The 24,077-nt window shown below is 45.9% G+C and overlaps 1 protein-coding gene across 2 annotated transcripts in view; it reads left to right on the top strand.

Moving 5' to 3' along the window:
* The window catches only part of SMG1 (SMG1 nonsense mediated mRNA decay associated PI3K related kinase), a 1,401,298-nt gene that overhangs the window by 285,705 nt on the left and 1,091,516 nt on the right, over positions 1 to 24,077 (top strand). For both annotated transcript variants that reach the window (XM_069210224.1, XM_069210223.1), the window contains one exon: positions 12,452 to 12,570. In XM_069210224.1, the coding sequence (XP_069066325.1) occupies positions 12,452 to 12,570 (119 nt within the window). The remainder of the gene's footprint in view (positions 1 to 12,451; positions 12,571 to 24,077) is intronic.

Here is a 24,077-nt window from a genome sequence, read left to right as displayed (position 1 = left end):
TAATTATTGCTATTTTATGTACCGTGGGACTCCCACTTCGACGGGGATGATTCAAGCATGTGAATTTATGAAAGATACCAATACTGGATAACTGTAGTTACAGGTAAGTAACTTGTTTTCTTCTGCCCTACTCTATGGCCCAAAATGCTCCAGGGCATGCGGCAGGACTTGTTTTGTATGCTGAAACTACCCAGGTGACAACCTCTGAACCTTTTCACTGCAGCATGCAATTCTAATTAGCAAGCTAGGGGAGTATTGTACTCAACTGGTCAATGTATAGTACCTAATTGATGGATAAATGGTACCTGTAAATGGAGACACATAGATACATATGTTATCAAGGTGCATAAGTGGAGATCATGTGGTGCATATGTGAAAAAACACCAATGTGTGTTTCACTTCATTTTCTTAATTCGAAATAGACCCTTTGGCGTATTGTAAGAAGCTGGCTCTTTATATAGTGAACCAAAGAGAGATACACTGTGTAAAGAGTCCAGGCAAACCCCAAAGAAATAGAGGCACAAATGATACCCCAAAAGGTCTTTTGTGGTAGTGTGGGCGAGCAGTTAGGCATATCTGAGAGTAGTGCTAAGTATGTATTGCACACACAAAGGCAGTAAGTGAGACACACATTCAATAAAGAAACCAGACACCAGTTTATAAAAATAACACATACGTTTATATCAGTTTAGATACCAATGACATCAGAATCAGGTAAGTACTGTTCGATGGCATGTGTGGCTGTAGATACACATGCTTTGCATACTTCTGCCATCTAGTGTTTGGTTTGGAGTGGTGCAAGTTGTTTTTCTTTGAAGAAGTCTTTCCAGTCACAAGATCGAGTGACTCCTCTTCTCAGTGATATGTGCATGTTCATTGACTCCTTTGTTAGATTGTTTGTTTTCTCTCTGTCTGGTTCGGACGTGTGTGCCTTTCCGGCATGTCTTTCACTCTCTCTCTTTTTCTGTCCCGACGGTATTGTATCTGACCGCGCATCTCTCTCTGCGTGCCCTACGTTTTTGTTGGTTCAGGCTTCGACTGACCACCCTTCTGGGCGTTGGGGCCCATCTCAAGTCTACTTTCCATGTGGCTTCGACATCAACAGAAATGGTTTCCCGATGGAAGGAACAGCATTTTGTTTCTGTCCTCCGTGCTGTGCTACATTCACCGCATGCTGACCAACACCTGTGCATCTCTCCAGACCACTGAGAGCCCGACTGCAAGTCATTTAGGTCAAAGAAGATCCTTGGGGAGCAGAGGGCTCGGCGACTTGAGATGACACAAAAGGTGCCTGATGACCCCTATGATCTCTTCAGGGAAGAACTAGCCCAGGAGGAGCCAACATCATCTACTTCAGGTGGTATTCCTAGCACTGAAAGCTTTCCACCTCTCTTACAAGGTTGTCCTAGTCCAGACGGACAACACAACAGTATGCATTACTTACAAAAACAAGGGGGAGTGCTCTTCACAACTATCCACCTGTCTCAGACCGTATGGAAGTGGGCTGTTCACCACCATATTCACCTGTTGGTGGAATATCTCCCAGGAACGGACAGAAACTTTGCAGACCTGCTCAGCAGGATGCAGCAACAAGTCCACAAGTAGAAATTTCACCCACAAGTCCTCCAGACATACTTCAAAAAGTGTTGGGGGCCCTCACATAGACCTTTTCGCCACAGACGATAACACAAAATGCCCAAACTTTGCCTCGAGGTACTCACACCCACTATCCAAAGGCAAAGCTTTATGGATGAGTTGGTCAGGGATATTTGCCTTTGCTTTTCCACCTCTTCCTCTCATTCCTTTTCTGGTTTGAAAACTCAGGCAAACATCTCTCACCATGATCCTTGTGGCTCCCACTGGGCATGCCAGCCTTGGTACACCACACTCCTGGATCTCTCAGTAGTCCCACATAAGAAGCTCCCCAGCAGGCCAAACCTTCTAACCCAGCATCAAGGGAAAATCGATGTCCAGACCCAAATTCACTCAACCTTGCAGTATGGCTCCTGAGGTCATAGACCCTGGCTACTTTGGTTTGCCTGCAGAATGTATGGGCATTCTCAAGGAAGAACGCAGGCCAACCACTAGAGCCTGCTATGCTGCAAAATGGAAATGTTTTGTTTGCTACTACGAACCCAAACACATTGATCCAGTAAAAGTTGTGCTACAAGAAATTGTTTGCCATTTGCTTCATTTGCAAAAAAGCAAATCTTGCTTACTCTTCCTTTCACTTGCATCTAGCAGCAATAGCTACATATCTCTAAAATAGACAGCATATCTTGCTATCAAAATTCCAGTAATTAAAGCTTTCATGGAGGGACTTGAGTGAGTCACCCCCATTGGATGCCCCAAGCTCCTTCTAGAACCTTAATATTGTACTCACTAGACTCATGGGTCTCCATTTGAGCTGCTTCACTCATGACCACTTTCTCTTATAGAAGATGGCTTTCTTAGTTGCCATCACATCACTCAGATGTATTAGCGAGCTCCAGGCACATACCTCAGAAGAACCTTTCTTCCAAATTCAGAGACAAAGTAGTTCTTCGAGCCAATCTTAAATTTCTACCTAAATTGGTTTCCCAATTTCCCCTCAGTCTGCTGAGCTCCCAGTTTTTCCCACAACCAGATTCTGTTATGGAAAGAGCTTTTACACCCTAGATGTAAAAAAAAGCACATATGTACTACATTGACAGAACTAAAGCTTTTAGGAAAACTGAACAACTCTTGGTAGTGTTTTAACCACCTAATGAAGGTCACCCAGTATCCAGATCGGGCATATCCAGATGGATAGTCAGATGTATTCAAACTTGCTACATTAAGGCCAAACAACCTCTGTTTCTCCTACAGCACACTCCACTTGCAAGAAGGTGGGCTACTACATCTTTTCTTGGAAGTATATTCATAGCTGACATTTGTAAGGCAGCTACATAGCTTACATCACACACCTTCACTAAACACTACTGCGTGGGTGTTTTAGCATGCCAACAAGCTAGTGTAGGTCATGCAACTTCCACAGGTTAGCTACTGCTTTTTAGGAGGTACTGCCTTACAGTCTGTGCAGAGCATGTGTATCTACAGCCACAAATGCCATTGAACTGATTGTTACTTAATCTGTAAGCATCTGTTCGTGGCACGTAGTGCTGTAGATTCACTTGCACCCTCCCCCGACGCCTATTGCCATTGTAGTTGCACTTTATGTATGTATGTCCCAATCAGATGCCTCCTCGTAGATCTGACACAGCAGCACAGAAACATCCATACCAGGGTGGTAGCGCAGCAAGGTTCTTAAATTTATTACGTGAACACCAGTCTTCAGAAAGTGCAAAACTACAATTAAGAAATCATTAGCATGGCCGATGCGCTTTGGCTACACACCTTCAACTGGGCCTTATATACAATTACAATGGACACAATTTTATCATTTTATTCTCCTTCAGTTTTCATTAGGCCTCGAGCAATAGACTTGTAACCATAGTTTACATTTTCAGCTTAGTTTGCCATTCATTATTTTACCACCAGGCATAACACGTACTTAATGAGCATGAATATATTTCTTTCACAATATGATCAAATATTAACACATTTGTTCCTTCAGTTCCATCTCCGAAAAGGCACATATTTCAAAATGTGAACCTATTTTTCTTCATTCTTCACAACTCTCAACTACAGCTATTTCTACTATTCCTAAGAAACGTTATGCAGCTCATTTTACAAAATGATCAACCCCTTCATTCTGGGCGTTGTGTATAATCCCTGTTTCAAAATTCCTATTTAGGGTTGCACTATTAGATGTTCTCTAGTTAACAATTTTTTTTTTTTTTTGTGGAAAATTTCCGAATAGTATATAAACATTATACAAAATAAAAGGGGTTAAAGTCCATGACAGCACATAACTAAGTCTGCTGTGTCTGATGCCAAGAGGAGGGTTATGTCAGTAAACCTATCAATAGCTGGGGCTTTGGTACTCGCATCGGTCCTTTCCCTGGTGAAGATAAAGGCTAACCGTGGGGGCTCCTGAGATCACAACGGGGGCAGAGGGGAGCATATGTACGGGTATGTTGACACTAATAGTTTAGTCAAACAGTTGCAAAGCACGGAGCTTAGGAGGCTGAAAGTGGAGATGTTCAAGTCATGAGAAATAATCCAAGAGGTGCTGACAGTGGCAGAGAAACAACCTGTCAGGGTAAGTTTGTGTGAGAGATGTTCCATTGCCGTAGTCTGCCAAAGTCTGGTGAACCAGGAGGAGGGGAAGCCAAAGCGATCAACTGTTGGGCAGCGCCCGTCATGTGGCGGATAACATACCAGTCAGAGTGTGTGTAAGAGTTTCAAGGGTGGAGGAAAGTGAGCCTAGGATGAACGTGTGAAAGTCTGCTGGGATTGGAAAGTCCAAGGTGCTTTTAATGTGGCTCAATACTTCCTTCCAAAAAAGAGTAGGTTGAGAGCATGACCACCAAATATGTTGGAAGGTGCCCTTGGAGGCACTGTAGCGCCAGCAGGTGGAGGAGGCTGCAGGGAACTTAGCTTGGAGACGAACCAGGGTATAGTACCTTTGGAAGATCAGCTTATAGGCAGATTCCTGATGTAACATGCCCAAGTGAGTTTTGGAGATCTCTCGCCACAGTGCATCCCATTTATTCTGCAAGATTTCTGTGTCCACCTCAGCCTCCCACTTCGTCTGGTATCTGTGTCGTGGCACTAAGCGGGACTGCTGAAGGATACTGTAAATTCTAAATAAGAAAGACTTGGGGACTTAACCAAGGTCCTAACAGACCAGATTAGAAATTTGGGGAAAAAATTGAAGTGTTTTGAGCAAATAAAGTCAATTGTGGATTCCTATGTGGAATCTCAATACTGACAGAGTGATACAGTTCTTGCAAAGTCTTCTATCCCACTGCTGTACCACCAGAGTAGGGAGCTGGCTCTTAATATTGTGGACCAAAAAGAGGTACACTGTGTAAAGAGTACAGGCAAACCCCAGTTGCAGAGGCACAAACACCCCCCCAAATGCTCTCTTTTGTGGTGGTGTGAGCGAGCAGATCGGCACATCAGAGGGTAGTGCTAAGCATGTATTGCACAAACAAAGTCAGTAAGCAAGACACACTCAAAGAAATCTGACACCAATTTCTTTAAAAAAATAACACATACTTTTATATGAATTAAGATACCAATATTATGGAATCAAGTAATCAGTTTTCGAGTTATGAATTTTTTACCGTTGTCAAAAGTTGACACATGCAACTTTTGGGTGCGCTTATGTTATTCTATTGGGGAAAAACACACTGCATTTGGCCACTTAACGGTGACTGAGAGCTGTTCTCAGGGACTTAAGGGGAGTATGGGGCAAGGTCCAAGGCCTCACCAACAGGTCACCTCAGGAAGCTCTGGGGCGTCCGGGTGCAGAGATGTTACGGCGTCAGGTATCCCATTCACTTCAATAGGGAACGATCCGGTTGGATTAAGGCTGCAAGTGGGACATAGGGGGCCAGTTTAGGGGAGGAGGGTGGTTAACCCACAGGAGGCTCAAACCTTGAGCTCCTCTGGCACATAGGGAACACTGTTGGTCCTCTTCTCCTCAGGCTGTAGGGCTCAGGTGCAGTGGTGTTTTTTGGCATTGTATCCGATACTATAGTCACTCACGGTTGGAGAGGGCCTGCAGAAGGAGGCTGCAGGCGGAGACTGGAAGTCCTATCTGCCTGAACCAACAAGTGGGCTCCGGTCTCACGATGCTCGGGATGTGGGCACACCTTTGGTTCTCTTATTCTTAGGCCGAGTTGGTCGGGTGCAGAGGTGTCCTGAGGCGTCTGGTTTCTGTTACCTAAGGCATGCATGGTAGAGGTGGCCTGCACAAAGAGGGTGCAGGCGGCTACTGTAAGTTCAGTCTTGGCAAACCCAAGGGTAGTCTTAGCCTTGGAGGGTCTCAGTACCCTGTTGGCACAGTCATCTCCCTCGAACTTTGGGGCTTGGGTGCAAAGGCACTATGAGGGGTTAGGTGATAGAGGTCAGAAGCACTCTTTGTCTTGAATTCTGCTACAAACAGGATAGCTGGGCCACTCACAATGTGGGTGTCACTATCCCTGAAGTTTCTCGACAAGCAGGTCGGTTTTCCTTGGTGTTCGTACCCAGTCTGGACACAAGAAGTCTTGGCTGCTGCAAGGGGTCGGGTACCTCAAGTATTGCTGTTGCTTCCTTTGGTGACTGCGGCTACAGAGGAGTAGCTCCTCTACTCCAGGGGACTTTCTTTGGCAGTTGGTGAAGCAATGGCAACCCTCCGTGTTTTTTTAAGTCTGCACAGCGGCATGATGAGACTATTGCTCCACACGGGCCAGGTGGAGCATGCGGGCTGACGGGGTTGGCGCCAGGTCAGTCATGCTCCTCAGGTCTACAGTCTTCTTTGTGCACTTCTTATTTTGTACCCATCTAAATCTAAAGTCCTGGTATCAGGGCGTCCCCTAAATACTGAATTTAGGGGCTTTAAAGAGGGTGACGTTATAGGAAAGTAGCCGATTTCTAGCTTGGTTACCCCCACTTTTGGCCTGTTCATCTGATAGAGACTTCTAGTTGCAGATTCCTTACCTTAGAATTTTCCCCCAAGTGTCAGACTGGATCCGGAGATTTATTTTCTTTGAGCAATACCCTTGCACGTCGGTAGGTGGCGTCGGTCAACTCAGCGGGCTTCATTGGCGTCTTAGTCACCATGATGGCATCAGGAGTAGTACATAGACGTCGCCTCAGCTCAGTGACATCAGTTCTTTTCTTTGTGCGATACGCGCTGATCCGGAGAGAGCTGCCCTGGTCTCTTTTTGACCCACTTCGACCCTTTATCGAGTTTTTGGTGAGTTCTTTTGGTGCATCGTGGGATGTCCCCGAAGACCGTTTTCAAACCGTGAGAGGACTGTCACCGCATGATGTCGGTGACGGATCCACATCTGGTCTGTTTGTGGTGCCTGGAGTGCGACCATGACCGGAAGCCTTGCTCCGAGTGCCGGGCCATGCACATGAAGGCCTTGAGGAAGCGGTCCCTCAAGCTTATGGGGGCCTGGTGCTCGACTCTGCATAGTTCCCGGTCTCGCTTGAGGGGACGGGCTTAAGACCGGTCGCAGAGCCACCACCATTCTTCTTCCTTGAAGTCTTCAGGGCAAGGTAAGAAAAATACGTTGTCGTCGAAGAGATCCCGTCACCCTTCGACTTCACCCCGTCGCTTGGCCGATGCGATGCAGCAGGAGCGTTGACACTCGAGGCCTCCATCTTTGGAGCCTGCTTCTGGGTCCACTCTGCGCTTCCCTGAGTTTCCGGGAGCCAGAGCGACCCCTGCCCAATTAAAGGAGTTTTGTGAGGCCATGTACCTCATTTTTGGGCAGTCCGACCCCGATACGTCGCCTTCGGGGCCCAAGGGGTTTGGTCAGGGGGCCTTTAGGTTCCGCGATGGTGGCTCTGGCCACCGAGGTCACCTCCAGATCTGCATGGGTGCTGGTCATACCAATGAGACCTTCCCTTGTACCGGTTCGATTGTCCACTCTCCTGACGTCAGTGGTGCCCATCATCAATGTCGACCCGATCCTCATCCCCGATGACTGAGTGGCACTGGCGCCGGTCGACACCACCTCAGTCTTCGATGGGGCCTATTCACCCCAGGTCAAATTTGGACCTTTTTCCTTATGGGTATAAATTCGATTGGAGGGGTCCCTGGACCCTTATGAATACCAGGATGACCCATCTTTGGACTGGACACAGGAATTGGGTGAGGCCACTGAACTGGAAACTTCTCCAGATGCTGGCATGCTGTCTCCTCCTGCTGTGGCTACGGTGGAGGGAGCGACTTATGCTATGGTGGTCAGTAAGGCGGCTGATGTCCTTGGCCTTGAGCTACCTACTGTAGAGGTCTGGTCCATTCTGACGGAGTTGCTTCAGCCAGGGGCTTGAATATCCGAGCTCCTTTTGCCATTCAATGAAGGCCTCACCGATGTCCTTTTGGGTACTTGGTCCAAACCCAGCACAGGGGCTCCTGTGAACAGGACTATCATACGCCACCATCGGCCCGCACCGAACGACGATGGGAGAGATGCGGCGAAGTTAACTATCCGATGTTGGCTGGACACGTGGACTCAACCAACTCCCTGGTCAGATTAGTTGCTATGACAGTGGCCTTGAGACGCCACGCCTGGTTGCGTACTTCTGTTTTTTTTGGGAGATGTCTAACAGTCTCTAATGGACGTGCCCATTGATGGCTCCATTCTCTTTGGAGACAAGGCGTACTCAGCCTTGGAGAGATTAAAGGACTCCCGAGCTACTGCTCTGTCCCTTGTCCTTTCTTCTGCCCCTCACCCTCAACAGTCTGCTTTTCGCCCCTTTGGTGGCCACGGAAGGGGCTCCCTGTCGAGTCTCCCACCCAGCTACCGTGCCACCCATGCTGTTCAGCTGCTGCATGGCCTGGGACGCGGAATCCCACATGAGTGTGGGACAGAGAACCAGAGGTCTGCCCAGTACACCCCTGCCCCATCTGCAGCCTCCAAACCCTCCTAGTCCGTCCCCTCACCCCGATCCAGTTGGCGGTAGGATTCGCCATCACCTGCCCCACTGGGAATCAATCACTACGGACAGGTGGGTTTTGCAGATAGTTCGAAAGGCTGTTCCCTCCTTTTCGAATCTGCCCCACCAGCCATGCCTCCATGAGTCAGCCATCTTCCGGAGGATCATTTGGCACTTCTCCGTCAGGAAGTCGCAGATCTCTTGGCCAAGGGAGCCATAGAAGAAGGTCCCTGTGCCAGAAGTATGTCGTGATTATTATTCCTGCTACTTTCTGGTGCCAAAAAAGGACAAGGGCTTACGTCCTATCCTAGACCTTTGGGACCTCAACTACTTCCTCAAGAAGGAGAAATTCAAAATTCTTACCCTGGCACAGGTCCTGTCCGCATTAGACCCAGGAGGCTGGATGGTAGCGTTGGACTTGAAGGACGCTTATTTCCACATTCCCATCCTGCCTGCCCACAGATGTTACCTGCGATTCATGGTAGGTCATAAGCACTAACAGTTTACCGTGCTCCCCTTCGGCCTTACCAGCATCCCTCAGGTGTTCACGAAAGTGATAGAGGTGGTTGGAGCTCATCTGCGCAGGTTAGGGGTCTCAGTCTTTCCCTACCTTGATGACTGGCTTTTGAAGGAGAACTCGCCCCAAAAAGTAGTCTCACACTTTCAGACTATGGAGAGCCTCCTGCACACGCTGGGTTTCACTATAAACATGCCGAAGTCACACCTGACTCCCTCAGACGCTCCCTTTCATTGGAGCTGTTCTGGACACAGTGCAGTTTTGGCCTTATCCTCCCGAAAAGCGAGTCCAAGATATTCAGGATATGATTCAGATCTTTCAGCCTCTAGCTTGGGTTTCGGTGAGACTGGCTCGGAGGCTGCTGGGCCTCATGGTCTCCTACATCCTGGTAGTGACACATGCCAGATAGCATATGCGGGCTGTGCAGTGGGACTTGAAGTTCCAGTGGGTGCAGCATCCGGGGAATCTCTCCAACATGGTCGAGATCTTGGAGGGGACTGCGAAAGACCTGCAGAGGTGGCTTTCGAATCCGCATTGGGTCCACGGCAGATCCCTCTCTCTTCCCCAGCCAGATCTATCCATAGTGACAGGTGGGTGCGTGGCTTCTGGGTTCGGGCGGCCTCATGGCAGAGGCGGAGATCAGAGGCCTCTGGTCTATGGTGGAGTCTGGGCTCCATATCAGTCTTCTGGAGCTCCAGGCGATCCAATTTGCTTTGAAGGATTTTTTTCCCTCTCTCAAAGGGAAAGTAGTGCAGGTGTTCACGGACAATACTACTGCCATGTGGTACTGCAACAAACAGGGTGTCCTGGACCCTTTGTCAGGAGGCCCTACGCCTGTCGACCTGGCTGGAACATCAGGGCATTACCCTGGTGGTTCAACATCTGGCGGGTTGTCACAACGCCAGAGCGCACAAACTTAGCCGGCCACGTATGGTGTCCCCATCTGGAGGTGGCGCAGGGTCTCTTTCAGCATTGGGGAGAGCCTTGGTTAGATCTTTTTGCTTCCGAAGAGAGCACGCAATTTCAGCTGTTTTGCGCTTTGGAGTTACCAAGGCGGCACTTGCTCGGAGACGCTTTTCGTCTCAAGTGGAACTGCGGCCTTCTTCCCGCCTATACCACTTCTTCCTAGAGTTCTCAAGAAGATCAGGAACGACCGGGCCCAAGTCATCTTGGTGGCTCCGGACTGGACATGGAGAGTATGTTATCTAGAGCTTTTGAGCATGGCCACCGATCCTCCACTCACTGCCTCTTCGGGCAGATCTTCTGTCACAGCAACAAGGCACGGTTCTCCACCCGAACTTGCCCAATCTCCGCCTTCATGCGTGGAGACTGAGCAGTGACAGTTGATGACTTTTGATCTTCCAGCCGAAGTCTGTGATGTTATCTTGGCAGCCAGGTGTCCCTCCACCAAAATGGTATACGCCTGTTGTTGGCATAAATTTGTGGCATGGTGTACCAACCAATCTGTTGATCCCCTCTCTGCCCCTCTGTTTGCGGTTCTTTTGTTCATTCTTTCTTTGGCCAGCAGAGCTCCGCTTTGGGCACCCTTAAAAGGTATTTATCTGCCATTTCGAACTTTCTTAGGCTACCTGATCAGCCCTCTGTCTTTAAATCTCCTATTGTGAATAGATTCCTTAAAGGTCTCACCCATTTATTTCCTCCCACTCCATTTATCATGCCTCAGTGGGACCTCAATCTTGCCCTTACTTACTTAATGTGTACTCCCTTTGAGCCGATGCAAAGTTGCCCTTTACGGCTCCTCACTTTCAAGACTGTCTTTCTTGTTGCCATCACTTCTGCTCGCAGAATGAGTGAGCTTCAAGCCCTTTCTTCCAAACCTCCATTCTTGTCTGTGCACCCTGACAAAGTGGTGTTGCGCACTAAGGCTTCCTTCCTTCCTAAGGTTGTTACGCCTTTTCATGTAGGTCAGTCCGTCACCTTGCCTACTTTTTATGCACCCCCACATCCTTCCCATGAGGAGGAGAGACTCGACTGTCTGGACCCAAAAAGAGTGTTGGCGTTCTATCTTAATTGTACTAAAGATTTCCAGGTGGATGATCAACGCTTTGTCGGGTATGTGGGTGCGAAGCAAGTGAAGGCGGTACAAAAACGTACCATCTCTCTATGGGTACTTCTTTGCATCAAAATGTTCTACGCTTTGGTCAAGAAGCAACCCCCTGAGGGCCTGCACGCTCATTCCACCAGAGGGACTGCTGTTTCCACTGCGTTAGCACGCTGAGTTCCTGTCCTGGATATCTGCCAGGCAGCTACGTGGGCATCCCTGCACATGTTTGTTGAACACTACTGCCTGGACAGTTAGGTCCGTCAGGGCGGCTACTTTGGTCATTCGTTCCTGCAGGACTTCCTAGTATGATCTCGGTTCGCAGCTGACCTCCGAGGATGGCATTGCTTGGGTATCTATTCTAAGGTAAGGAATCTGCAAAAATCAGATGTACAAGTTACTTACCTTCTGTACAAAATATCTGGTAGAGACATATTCTAGTTGCAGATGCCTTCCCAACTCCGCCCACTTGCGAACTGATTTCTAGGGACTTGTAATCCCCCTTCAGGTCCTTAGCTCTAGTGCACCAATCTACCAATCTGAGTGTTCTTGGCGGTTCTGCGCTTTAGCGTGGAAAGTCGTTAAAAGAAACTGACGTGTCTGCGATAAGGGGTGGAATCTATGTACTAATCCTGATGTCATCACGGCGACGACGATGCCTTCAGTCTGACCGATGCCACTTTCCAACGCACAAGGGTATTGCTTGAAGAAAAATCTCTGGAACCAGTCTGATCCCTGGGGGAAAATTCTAAGGTAAGGAATCTCCATCTAGGATATGTCTCTACCAGATATTTAATTACCGAAGGTAAGTAACTTGTACATCCGACCATTACTTACCATACACTCAAAAACTCAAGACCTTTGATTATTTGTACCATAGGAACAGTGAGCACAGACCAATTGGAACAGTGACAATATGGTATATTGGATAGAATGCCCATTCAGGCTGCGCTACATAGGGATGAGAACAAGAAAAATGTAAATCATGGTAGGTGAACATAGAAGCACCATTCAGTGCAAGTAAGCATCTACTAAGTTCCCCACTCACTACCTTGAAATAAATCAGTGATAATGACAGTTATTGAGAAAATGTCCCAACATATGGAGGTCATTCCATGCCTCCTTGAGTGAGAGCAAAACTGGGTGTATATATATTTTTTTTTTTTTGCTACCATAAATATAAGTGAATGTAAGAAATAACCTGTTAAACTCTTGCTTTAACTAACTCTATTAGCATTTCTCAAATACTGTTAATGAACAAATCAGGCAATCTCTACTTTATAATTTTATTGCCATCCAGATTTTTTCTGAATAAAATAACTACATTTTGTAAAATCTGTTTTTAGGAAACTTCTGATGACATGGGCTTTGGAAGTAGCAATTCTCATGAGGAAATCTGAAACCTATGCTCCTTTGTTCTGCATTCCATCTTTCCATAAATTTTGCAAAGGTCTTCTGGCAAACAGTAAGTTTTCAATATATGTTATGCATTTCCTAAAATTACAGTAATACTAATACTAATCTTAAAATTGTGTTTTGGTATGGCCACATCTACTACGGTACATTGTTGCCAACTAAAATATATATATATATATATATATATATATATATATATATATATATATATATATATACACATATGTGTATGCATATATTGGATGGCATGTTTAACTGCATATATTGCCATCTAGTGTTGGGCGCAGAGTGTTATAAGTTTATCTTCTAAGAAGCTTTTTTCGAGTGACTCCTCCTCTCGGTGATAGTCTGCATGGCCATAGAGTCCTTTGTTAGATTGTTTTCGTTCTGCCGTCGGGTTCGGATGTGTTCCCTCTTGCTCTGGGATTTTCGGTTCGGTACTATCTGAACTTCTCTTTCCTTTTCCTCAACGTCGGTATTGTTTTCAAATGCGTTTTGACTACACTCGATCAGATTGTAGCGTCTGGATCGATTAAACGCCCTTTCGGGCGTCCGCGGCCTTCTCGTACCTACTGCGTCACAGGCTCATGGATCGGACTCCATTTCAGTTTTGTCCTCTGTGCCACACCAAGTTCCTGTCAAGGAGACAGATGAAACCAACATTAGACCCATTCTTGAGGTCTTGTACCAAAACAAAGGAGGATTAAAATCCAGAAAGAGACTGGAAAGATTATTGCCTCGCCTCCTCCAATTACAAAGCGGAAACTAGCATTCCAAGAAAGCTTGGAAACTGGCTCTTCACAGGTGAAGTTCTTTAAATACAAAGAGAAGCCAAAGACTGTACAGCTTTCTCCACGACATTTGCCTTATCTTCCTTCTTCTCCACCACCTCATACTCCACCACCACCAACTTGACCCACAAAGTCTCATGCTTCTTCACATGGGGACTATATGGGTGATAGTACTTACAACATGGATCCATGGGATATGTATGACTCTGACCCAATGCCATCCAATGATCCTGATTTGTATCCCACAAGACCGTCTCCACCTGAGGATACCACAGCCTATAATCAGGTCATTTCCAGAGCAGCCATATATCACAATGTACAGATGCACTCAGATCCAATAGAAGAGGGTTTTCCATTTAACTCTTTCCTCAACTCACAAACAATATCAATGTTTGACAATGTTACCCGGTATGTTAAAACATGGCAATTACATTTTCAAGGAACCAGTAAAGGCCAGGGTATTGACACCTAGAATAGACAAAAAATATGAAGCGGCACCGACTGATCCAGTCTTTATTTCCCAGCAGTTACCACAAGATTCCATCGTGGTCAGTGCAGCCAGAAAACAGGCATATAGCCAGTCCACAGGGGATGCTCCTCCCCCCTGATGAAGAAAGCCGCAAATTCGATGCAGCAAGCAACTCAGGCTGCAAATCAGTGGAGAATTGCTAACTCCCAAGCTCTTTTAGCCAGGTATGATATGGCATAGTGGGACAAGATGCAGGAGTTTCTTCAATACCTCCAAAAGGAACAGCAGAAAAGAGCACAAGAAGTAGTGGAAGAAGGATAAGCCATTGCTAATCGGATCTGATCAGCACTAGACGTGGCTGATATGGCAGCTAGGGGAATAAACACTAGCGTCACATTTTGAAGACATGCTTGGATGAGGTCCTCAGGCTTTAAGCCTGAAATACAACGAGCGGTCCTTAACATGCCTTTTAATAAGCAGCAACTCTTTGGACCAGAGGTGGATACAAACATTGACAAATTAAAAAAGGACTCTTAAACAGCAAAGGCCATGGGAGTCCTTTACACAACACCTTTTCGGGGCTCATTTCATAAACCTCAGTTTAGAGGAGGGTTTAAACCACAAACTTCAGAGGCCTCTACGTCCCAACAAAAACAGGGACAACAATATTATCCCAGGGGATCTTTCAGAGGCTCTTATAGACGACACACTTTCAGATCTAGAGACAAATCCCCTGCCGCAAAAGGTGCCTCCACCTCATCAAAGCAGTGACTTTCCCTGCATCCATACACAGCATACATCTCCTGTGGGAGGAAGACTGCAATGTTTCCATCCTCACTGGCAACAAAAAATTACAACAGATCAATGGATACTGTCAATTATCTGCAGTGGTTATTGCCTAGAACTTATCTCCACTCCACCAAACATACTTCCTCGGTAACACAGGCTTTCTCTCAAACACATTTCTCTGTTAAAACAAGAGGTAGAATCTCTTCTACTCAAAGGTGCAATAGATATGGTTCCCGTCAGTCAACAACAGACAGGGGTATATTCTCTATACTTCCTCATACAAAAAAGGATGGCACTGTCAGACCAATTCTCGATTTCAGACCTCTAAATCAATATATCCTGTCAGAGCATTTCCACATGGTCACTCTACAGGATGTCATTCCCTTGTTACAAAAACAAGACTACATGCCAGCATTAGATCTAAATGATGCTTACTCCCACATTTCTATACATCCAGCACATCGCAAGTACTTAAGGTTTGTGATAGCGGGCAAGCACTATCAATTCAAAGGACTACCCTTTGGAGTAAAAGCAGCACCAAGGGTACTCACAAAATGTCCAGCAGTAGTTGCGGCATACCTCAGAAGACAGTACATACATGTCTTCCAATAGCTGGACAACTGGCTAATAAAAGCCAGCACCATTCGAAACTGTCAACAGCGCACACAATACAATAGATACCCTACACAAATTAGGGTTCACAATCAATTACCAGAAATCTCACCTTCAGCCAGCACAAATTCAACCTTATCTAGGAGCAATTCTGAACACTCAGTCAGCATTAGCCTAGCCAAATCCACAACGAATCCAAGCGTTTCACACCCTGATATCCTAATTACAAGTCAATTAAACTTACACAGCAAGGTTTGTCATGAGGCTATTGGGAATGAGGGCATGATGCATAGCAGTAGGGCCCAATGCACGTCTAAACATGAGACCACTGCAACAGTGGTCTCAGGCACAGGGTCAACTACAGGATCTAGTAGTATTGGACTGCCAAACTTACAAATCTGTGCAGTGGTGGAATCAAAAAAACGTATCAAAAGGGCGGCCATTTCAGGACCTTGTACCACAGACCATAATCACCACAGATGCATCAATGACAGGGTGGGGAGCCCATCTCCATAATCTTACAATACAGGGGAAATGGGACTCAATTCAGTAAACTTGCCTCATAAACCACTTGGAATTGCTGGCAGTGTTCTTAGTGATCAAAGCATTCTAACCACAGATCATACACAAAACAGTCCTAAAATGGACAGACAACATAACAACAATGTATTATCTGCAAAAACAGGGGTACACACACACTCGTCCCAATTGTCCCCTCTAGCACAAACAATTTTGAAATGGGCAATTCACAATCACATTCACCTGCTAGCGGAATACATTCCAGGGATACACAACCAGCTAACAGACCTCTTAAGCAGGGCTCAGCAACAAATACACGAATGGGAGATTCACCCACAAGTAATACAATATTACTTTCACATGTGGAGAACATAAAACAGACCTTTTCGCAACAAGCGACAATGCAAAATGCCAAAACTTCGCATCAAGATAACCACACCCTCAAGCCAAGGGCAATGCTCTATGGATCCATTGGTCAGGGATATTTGCTTTCGCTTTTCCCCCTCTCCCATTAATTCCATTTTCAGTCAAAAAGATCCGACACACTTCCGTCACTATGATACTCGTGGCTCCCATGTGGGCACGTCAACACTGGTACACAACACCATTGGATCTGTTGGTAGTACCACATCACAAGCTCCCAAACAGACCAGACCTATTGACTCAAAACAAGGGTCAGATCAGGCACCCCATTCCCAGTATACTTAACCTGACGATTTGGCTCCTGAGGACATAGAATTTGGATACCTACAGCTTCCATCGGAATGTATGGACATTCTAAAACAAGAACGTACACTTACAACCAGGCAATGCTACGCAAATAAATGGGAACGTTTTTTATATTCCTGCCAACCTAAAAACATTGATCCACTTAAAGCATCAGTACAGGATATTGTATGTTATTTGCTTTATTTACAGAAAGCAAATCTTGCATATTCATCTATTATAATTCATTTAACAGCAATATCAGCCTACCTTCAAAACAGACAACATACCTCTCTGTTGATAATTCCTGTGATAAAAGCTTTTATGGAAGGACTTAAGAGTTATGCACCAGCTCCTGCATGGAATCTTAACATTGTACTCACAAGGCTTATGGGTCCATTTGAACCGATGCACTCTTGCGCTCTTCAATTTCTCTATGGAAGGTTGCTTTCCTGGTAGCAATTACTTCTTTACGAAGAGTAAGAGAAATCCAATCATTCACTTTAGAGGAACCCTTCTTCCAAGTACATAAACACAAAATAGTACTTAGAACAAATCCAAAATGTTTACCCAAAGTGGTTTCACCACTTCACATTAATCAGTTAGTGGAATTGCCAGTCTTTTTTTCCACATCCATATTCAGTTGCTGAAAGAGCTCTCCACGCTCTTAATCTCAAAAGAGCTCTCGTGTATTATATAGACAGAAGATCAAAATAACTTTTTGTGGCTTTCCAACAGCCTCATATGGGTAACCCTATTTCCAAATAAGGATTTTCCAGATAGTAAAGTGTATTCAAACCTGCTATCTTAAAGCTAAAAGGCAACTATTAGTAACTCATAAAGTACATTCTACTAGAAAGAAAGAGCTTCAATGGCATTTTTAGGAAATATACCAATGGCAGACATATGCAAAGCAGCCACATGGTCCACACCACATACATTTACTAAACATTGTGTGGATGTGCTATCTCGACAACAAGCAAATGTTGGTCAAGCAGTGCTTAAAATGCTATTTCAAACTACTCCAACTTCTACAGTCTAGCCACCACTTATTTAGGAGAGGTACTGCTTTTCAGTCTATGCAAAGCATGTGTATCTGCAGCTACACATGCCATTGTACGGAAAACGTCACTTACCCAGTAATCATCTGTTGGTGGCATGTAGTGCTGCAGATTCACATGCACCCTCCCTCCTCCCCGGAAGCGTGAAGCCGTTGTAGTACTTTATTATGTAGATATGTGTATACATTGCATGGAAATCTTATTTACTTACTATATATATATCTTTGTACATATACAATTCTTCACTCCTTACTTCACCTTGCTGCTGGATAACAATCTAACAAAGGATTCGATGTCCATGCGCACTATCACCGAGAGGAGGAGTCACTCGATCGTGTGACTCGAATAAAGCTTCTTCGAAGAAAAACAACTTGTAACACTCCGAGCCCAACACTAGATGGCGATATATGCACAGCATAGATGGCGATATATGCACAGCATGTGAATCTGCAGCACTACCTGCCACGAACAGATGTATGCTGGGTAAGTGACTATATGTAGTGCCATTGAACTGCTATAGAGAAGTCTTCTCGCACACAGTGAAAGAAAATGAATACCATAAATGCCAAGATTGTGGTTAATGCCTCCTCTACACTAGTTGTTAGTGCTGATGTGACCTCCACTCTTTTCATCCACCCTTTGATGAACACCTCGTGTAAACATTTGCCTTTAATGGCCAGAAATATTGAAATTATTAACTGCGTTTTGTTATGTTAAACTGTTTTTGAATTTCTGACCCCACACCACCCCCGGAACAAAGCGTAACCCCAGTGCTATGAAGGGGTCAAGTGATAAGATGGGATGCTTTGCCATTCAGTGAGAGTGAAGCAGTATTGTTCCCCTAAGACACGAGTGGTAAACATCTGTTCATTCTTGCCTGGTGACTTGCCAGTGGCCTCACAGAAATGTTACCACTTATCTATACTCCCAAACTAATCTGACAACTACTGAGTCTAAAAGATGATGTGCATCAGCATGCCACCTGCAAGAGGCCATGAGATCAGATGGTGTGCTTTGGAGCTTACAGTCAGTGAATGTGGCATTCTTAAATAGAAAAGAGCACTGGTTACAGCTTATGAGGTGGTCCGAACTAAGTCGGTAGGTGCCATAATCCCAAACATTATATATGGATATTTAAATAACTGGTATCATGCAGGGAGATAGGCTGGTATTGAAGAGAATGAGATGCTAATTCCTATTCAACCTTACTAGAAGGCCAGATCTTGTAGACAATCAAGGAAGTTAAGGGGAAACTTTTTTATGGCAAGGATCTCTCTATTATGATCCTGTTTCCAACCCTCAATTCACAGTTAGTTCCTAAATTGACAGTTGTTCTCATGTTGATCTCTTCTGACTCGGAGGAATGGCAGCGGAGCTGACCCGCACACTCCACTGCTGACACACACTCCCCTGTCTCGGCCCTGGAAGCGCACGTTGGAGCCTGCTACGGATCGGAGCAGAGCAGGAGGTCGCTGGAGTCAGAGCGTCCCTGGATAAGGAATGGCGGCCATCGGTGCGATACTCGGGCCAGCTGGAACCTCAGTTTTGTATGCTAAACAGATAACTGGCAGCAGCCCCCTTGCACCCCCATAGCTCAGCCCCCTCCTCAGCTCACCGCCCCACCCCCTGCCATCAAGCACGGGCCTGATCCTAGGAGCTCTGGATCCCCAGCGGACAGCAGAGGTGATTGCGGCGCAAGGAGTTGGTGCGGGCTGCGGCTCAACTGGCGCTTGCTTGAAGATCCGGAGCAACAGCGCAGTTGCAGCAGAGCTAGTGGGTCAAGATGGCTGCGCAGGCTATGGCAATGTAAGAAATTATGTGCTCTAGATATAAGCCGAACCCATAGTTGGAAATACTGTGACTGACTGTGATTACTTCTGGAGCTGCCTAGGTCTGCATCCTCTTATTTTCAATAAGGGGATTTCTCTGCACGCTTTTCATAGACATTTATATGGTCAGTAATGCAGCACTGATTCCCTCTTCAGCAAAAAAGACTGGTGGAAAGTTCAAACACACGATTACTGGTGCCAACTGCTGGCACTCATTGATAAATCCGGCCCCCCTCACCCTCGAGCACAGATATATATATGTATAACAATTGAAGCTCGGATTATGCCCTGCTACCTAGAAGCAGGAAGGCACAAGTTGTATTTGTTCTTGTACCAAGTTTTTACTGAGCTTAGCATCGCACCACAAATCAGTCTTAGTCACAATTAAAAAATTGTTCAGGTTAACTTCTTGGCTGGGCCTTTGTTAGCAGGCTGGTTAATAACTAGATTAAGCATAGCCACGATTTACACCCCTGTTACTGATGATCCTCCTCCAATTCTTAAACTCACTCAGACGTTGGTATCTGTTCCCAGGTTTGTAATCATTAGGGGCGATTTTAATTGCTTAATAAATCCAGCTTTGGATTCCACATCTCCCACACATAGGCAGAATAAGCCAAAGGTGGCAAAAGCAATATTTTAATGTATGGAAATCCTGGACCTTACTGATCAGTGGCATGACAAGTACGCAATGAAACGTGAATATTCGTGCATCTGTACTCCAACACCTGTTTCACATAGTGCTATGTCTTGTGGTTTCAGTTTGTAAGCTTGTAAAGCATGTAAGTCGAGACCTGCAGATTTGGGTGTGGCTCTGTAAGGAGCTAAGGCTCCAGGTTTTATTTCCCAGTACCTGATGGTATTGGTGGCCACATGTGGTTGTATTTGCAAAGCTGGAGTTAAGATTCGCATCCGGGGTGTTTCAGCATTTGTTAATGGTCTGTTGTTCAGAATCTGGAGGGCTTCTTTTAAATGCTCTCTCCAGTTTTTCAAAGTTTCATCAGATAATTTTCTCAATTAAGCTTTCAGTAAGCCATTCATTCTCTCAATCAGTCCTGAGGCCTGTGGATAATAAGGAATATGATATATCCACTCAATATTATGCTGAGAACAGAAGTCTTGCACCAATTTGCCTTTGAAATGTGACCTATTGTCACTTTGGACCTGGAGTGATACTCCATAGTATAACATTAACAAGTCCAAAGTTCTGATAGTATTGTGCTGAGTAGCACCTTTGCAAGGGACAGCAATCAGGTACCCAGAGTAAGTGTCCTCTATTGTGCAGGCGTATTGACACCTGCAACTAATCAGTAGTGGTCCAATGTAATCAATTTGCCATAATCTGTCCTGGAAACTTTCCTCTCCCCAATTGACCTTTGACTGTTTGCGGGACGGATCTCTGTTGTGTATGCTGACAAATAGGACATTGCAAAATTAATTTTTTTATCAAATCTAGGGGAATGTGCATCCCTCCAATCTCTGCCCACCTGTTAGTGGCTTTTTCTCCCACGTGTCCACATTTTTGTTGCGCCCATTTAGCCATCCCCACCAAGTCCGATTCCTGTGTTGCCACGTCTGTCTCTGAAATGTTGGCTTTGTCGCCTGCAAGGGAATTGAACCAACGTTCTAGTGAGTCAATGGGACAATGAGCATCCACATGATATACTGTTACTTTACTCTGTTCTAACATTTCCCAAATTTCCTGCCACAACTCTTTGCCCCCACCACCTTTGAGTGGATAAACCAGTTATGTGCATGCCATGTGGGAAGCCAAGTGGCTAACCCATTGGCAGTGGAGCAAGAATCAGTGTAAATATGACAAGTCCCAGGCAGCTCTTGCTTTAGGGCCTGATAAGCAGCATACAAATCTGCATTTTGGCTACTTTTTCCTTCTCCTGTGCTGGTCAACAACTTTTTAGTAACTGGATTGTATGACACTGCTTTCCAATGTCTTTTGGTACGCACGTATTTGGATGAACCATCAGTAAACTATACATGCTTCTTCTCCTCGGGGGACAAGGATTCAAATGGCGCACCCCATCTCACTGGTGACTCTTTTACCTTTGGTACCTCCTGCACCCTCTCCTCATCCTGTACCGGGGCTTGTGACACCTGTTCATGTTGGGCTGCAGTGCCTGCCGGTCCTACTCGAGCCCTACCTTGTATGTACCATTTCCAGCGTATGATACTAGCCTCTTGTGCATGTCCCATATGGTGAAATTTAGGTGAACTCATCACCCACTGCATGACTGGTATTTCAGGTCCCATAATTACATTATGACCTAGTGTTATTTGCTCAGTATCCACTAGAGCCCAAAAACAGGCCAAAAGCTGTTTTTCAAAAGGGGTATAGCGCTCCCCAGAGTTAAGTAGATTTCTAATTCAGAACCCCAGGTGCACCGTTGTCCTTCCTTTATTTTGCCACATGCTCCAATTTGCATATTGTCCCTGAACAGTTACATGTAACTCAGTGTCTCCCTCCTGCACTGGCCACAAGTCTAAATTGTCTTCTGCAGTGGGAGACGGAAAATTGCTCTTGACATTCTGGCGCCAAGGGTATAGAGAAGAATGCATTGGCAATGTTGATGGTGGCTGTTAGAAATGGGGTCCCTGGTTGACAGTCAGGTTACCCCCTGTTCAAGCAAAGACCCTCACTCTAGTCAGGGTAAAAGAGAATCACCCTCAGCTAACCCCTGCTTACCCCCTTGGTAGCTTGGCAGAGCAGTAGGCTTAACCTCAGAGTGCTAGGCGTAAAGTATTTGTACCAACACACACAGTAACTCAATGAAAACACTACAAAATGACACAACACAGGTTTAGAAAAATAGGAAATATTTATCTAAACAAAATAAGACCAAAACGACAAAAATCCACCATACACAAGTCAAGTTATTAATTAAAAATCAAAAAGAGTCTTTAAGTAGTTTTAAAAACACACTAGCGCTGCTAGAGTGAAAATGTACCTGGTGTGCGTCAAAAATAACCCCGCACGGGCGGGCGTGCGTCGAAAATAACTCCGCACGGCGGTACTCGAGTCAAAAATCCAGCCGCACAATGAGTCGAAGGTCCAGCCGCGCAGGTTGCGATCTCCCAGCCTCCGTCAGCGATGCTGCGTGTCGTTTCTCCTGCTCCGTGCGTCGATTCTTCGGTCGCGTTTCCTGTGAGCGTCGTTTCTCAGCTGCGGAGCGGGCGGCGCGTCGTTTTTCAGCCGCAGATCGGATTCGCGTCGATCTTTTCCCCGCAAGGCGCTCTGTGCGTGGATTTTCTTGTCTTTAGGCTGCCAGCTTCTCCTTTCAGGGTCCCAGGAACTGGATGGGCACCACAGGGCAGAGTAGGAGTCTCTCCAGAGGCTCCATGTGCTGGCAGAGAGAAGTCTTTGCTGTCCCTGAGACTTCAAACAACAGGAGGCAAGCTCTAGATCAAGCCCTTGGAGATTTCTTCTCAAGATGGAAGGCACACAAAGTCCAGTCTTTGCCCTCTTACTCTGGCAGAAGCAGCACTGCAGGAAAGCTCCACAAAGCACAGTCACAGGCAGGGCAGCACTTCCTCCTCAGCTAACAGCTCTTCTCCAGGCAGAGGTTCCTCTTGATTCCAGAAGTGTTTCTAAAGTCTGTAGATTTGGGTGCCCTTCTTATACCCATTTTAGTCTTTGAAGTCACCTTTCTTCAAAGGGGACTCACACCTACTTGTGAAATCCTGCCTTGCCCAGGCAAGGCCTCAGACACACACCAGGGGGTTGGAGCCGGCATTGTTAGAGGCAGGCACAGTCCTTTCAGATGAGAGTGACCACTCCACCCCTCCCTCCTAGCAGAGACGGCTAATCAGGAAATGCAGGTTACACCCCAGCTCCCTTTGTGTCACTGTCTGGTGTGAGGTGAAAAACAACCCAACTGTCAAACTGACCCAGACTGGGAATCCACAAACAAGGCAGAGTCACAGAATGGTTTAAGCAAGAAAATGCTCACTTTCTAAAAGTGGCATTTTCAAACGCACAATCTTAAAATCAACTTTACTAAAAGATGTATTTTTAAATTGTGAGCTCAGGGACCCCAAACTCCACATGTCCATCTACTCTCTAGGGGAATCTACGCTTTAATCATATTTAAAGGTAGCCCCCATATTATCCTATGAGAGAGACAGTTCTTGCAACAGTGAAAAACGAATTTAGTAGTATTTCACTGTCAGGACATATAAACCACATTACTATATGTCCTACCTTATCCATACACTGCACCCTGCCCTTGGGGCTACCTAGGGCCTACCTTAGGGGTGCCTTACATGTAGGAAAAGGGAAGGTTTAGGCCTGGCAAGTGGGTACACTTGCCAAGTCGAATTTACAGTGTAAAAATACACACACAGACACTGCAGTGGCAGGTCTGAGACATGATTACAGAGCTACTTATGTGGGTGGCACAACCAGTGCTGCAGGCCCACTAGTAGCATTTGATTTACAGGCCCTGGGCACCTCTAGTGCACTTTACTAGGGACTTACTAGTAAATCAAATATGCCAATCATGGATAAACCAATCACATACAATTTCACACAGAGAGCATATGCACTTTAGCACTGGTTAGCAGTGGGAAAGTGCTCAGAGTTCAAAAGCCAACAGCGACAGGTCAGAAAAAAATAGGAGTCAGGAGGCAAAAAGACTGGGGATGACCCTGCATAAGCAAAAGTCCAACACGACCCCCTACCAGCCTAAAGCCAGGGGAGAACAATCAATACCTTGATGTACTTCCCTGATTGGGGCGATAGAACAAGGACCCAGGCCCACAACAGC

Source organism: Pleurodeles waltl, chromosome 10, assembly GCF_031143425.1.
Source record: "Pleurodeles waltl isolate 20211129_DDA chromosome 10, aPleWal1.hap1.20221129, whole genome shotgun sequence".
Lineage (NCBI taxonomy): Eukaryota > Metazoa > Chordata > Amphibia > Caudata > Salamandridae > Pleurodeles > Pleurodeles waltl.
The sequence above is the reverse complement of the archived record's forward strand: the minus strand, read 5'-3'. Positions and strand labels throughout refer to the sequence as shown.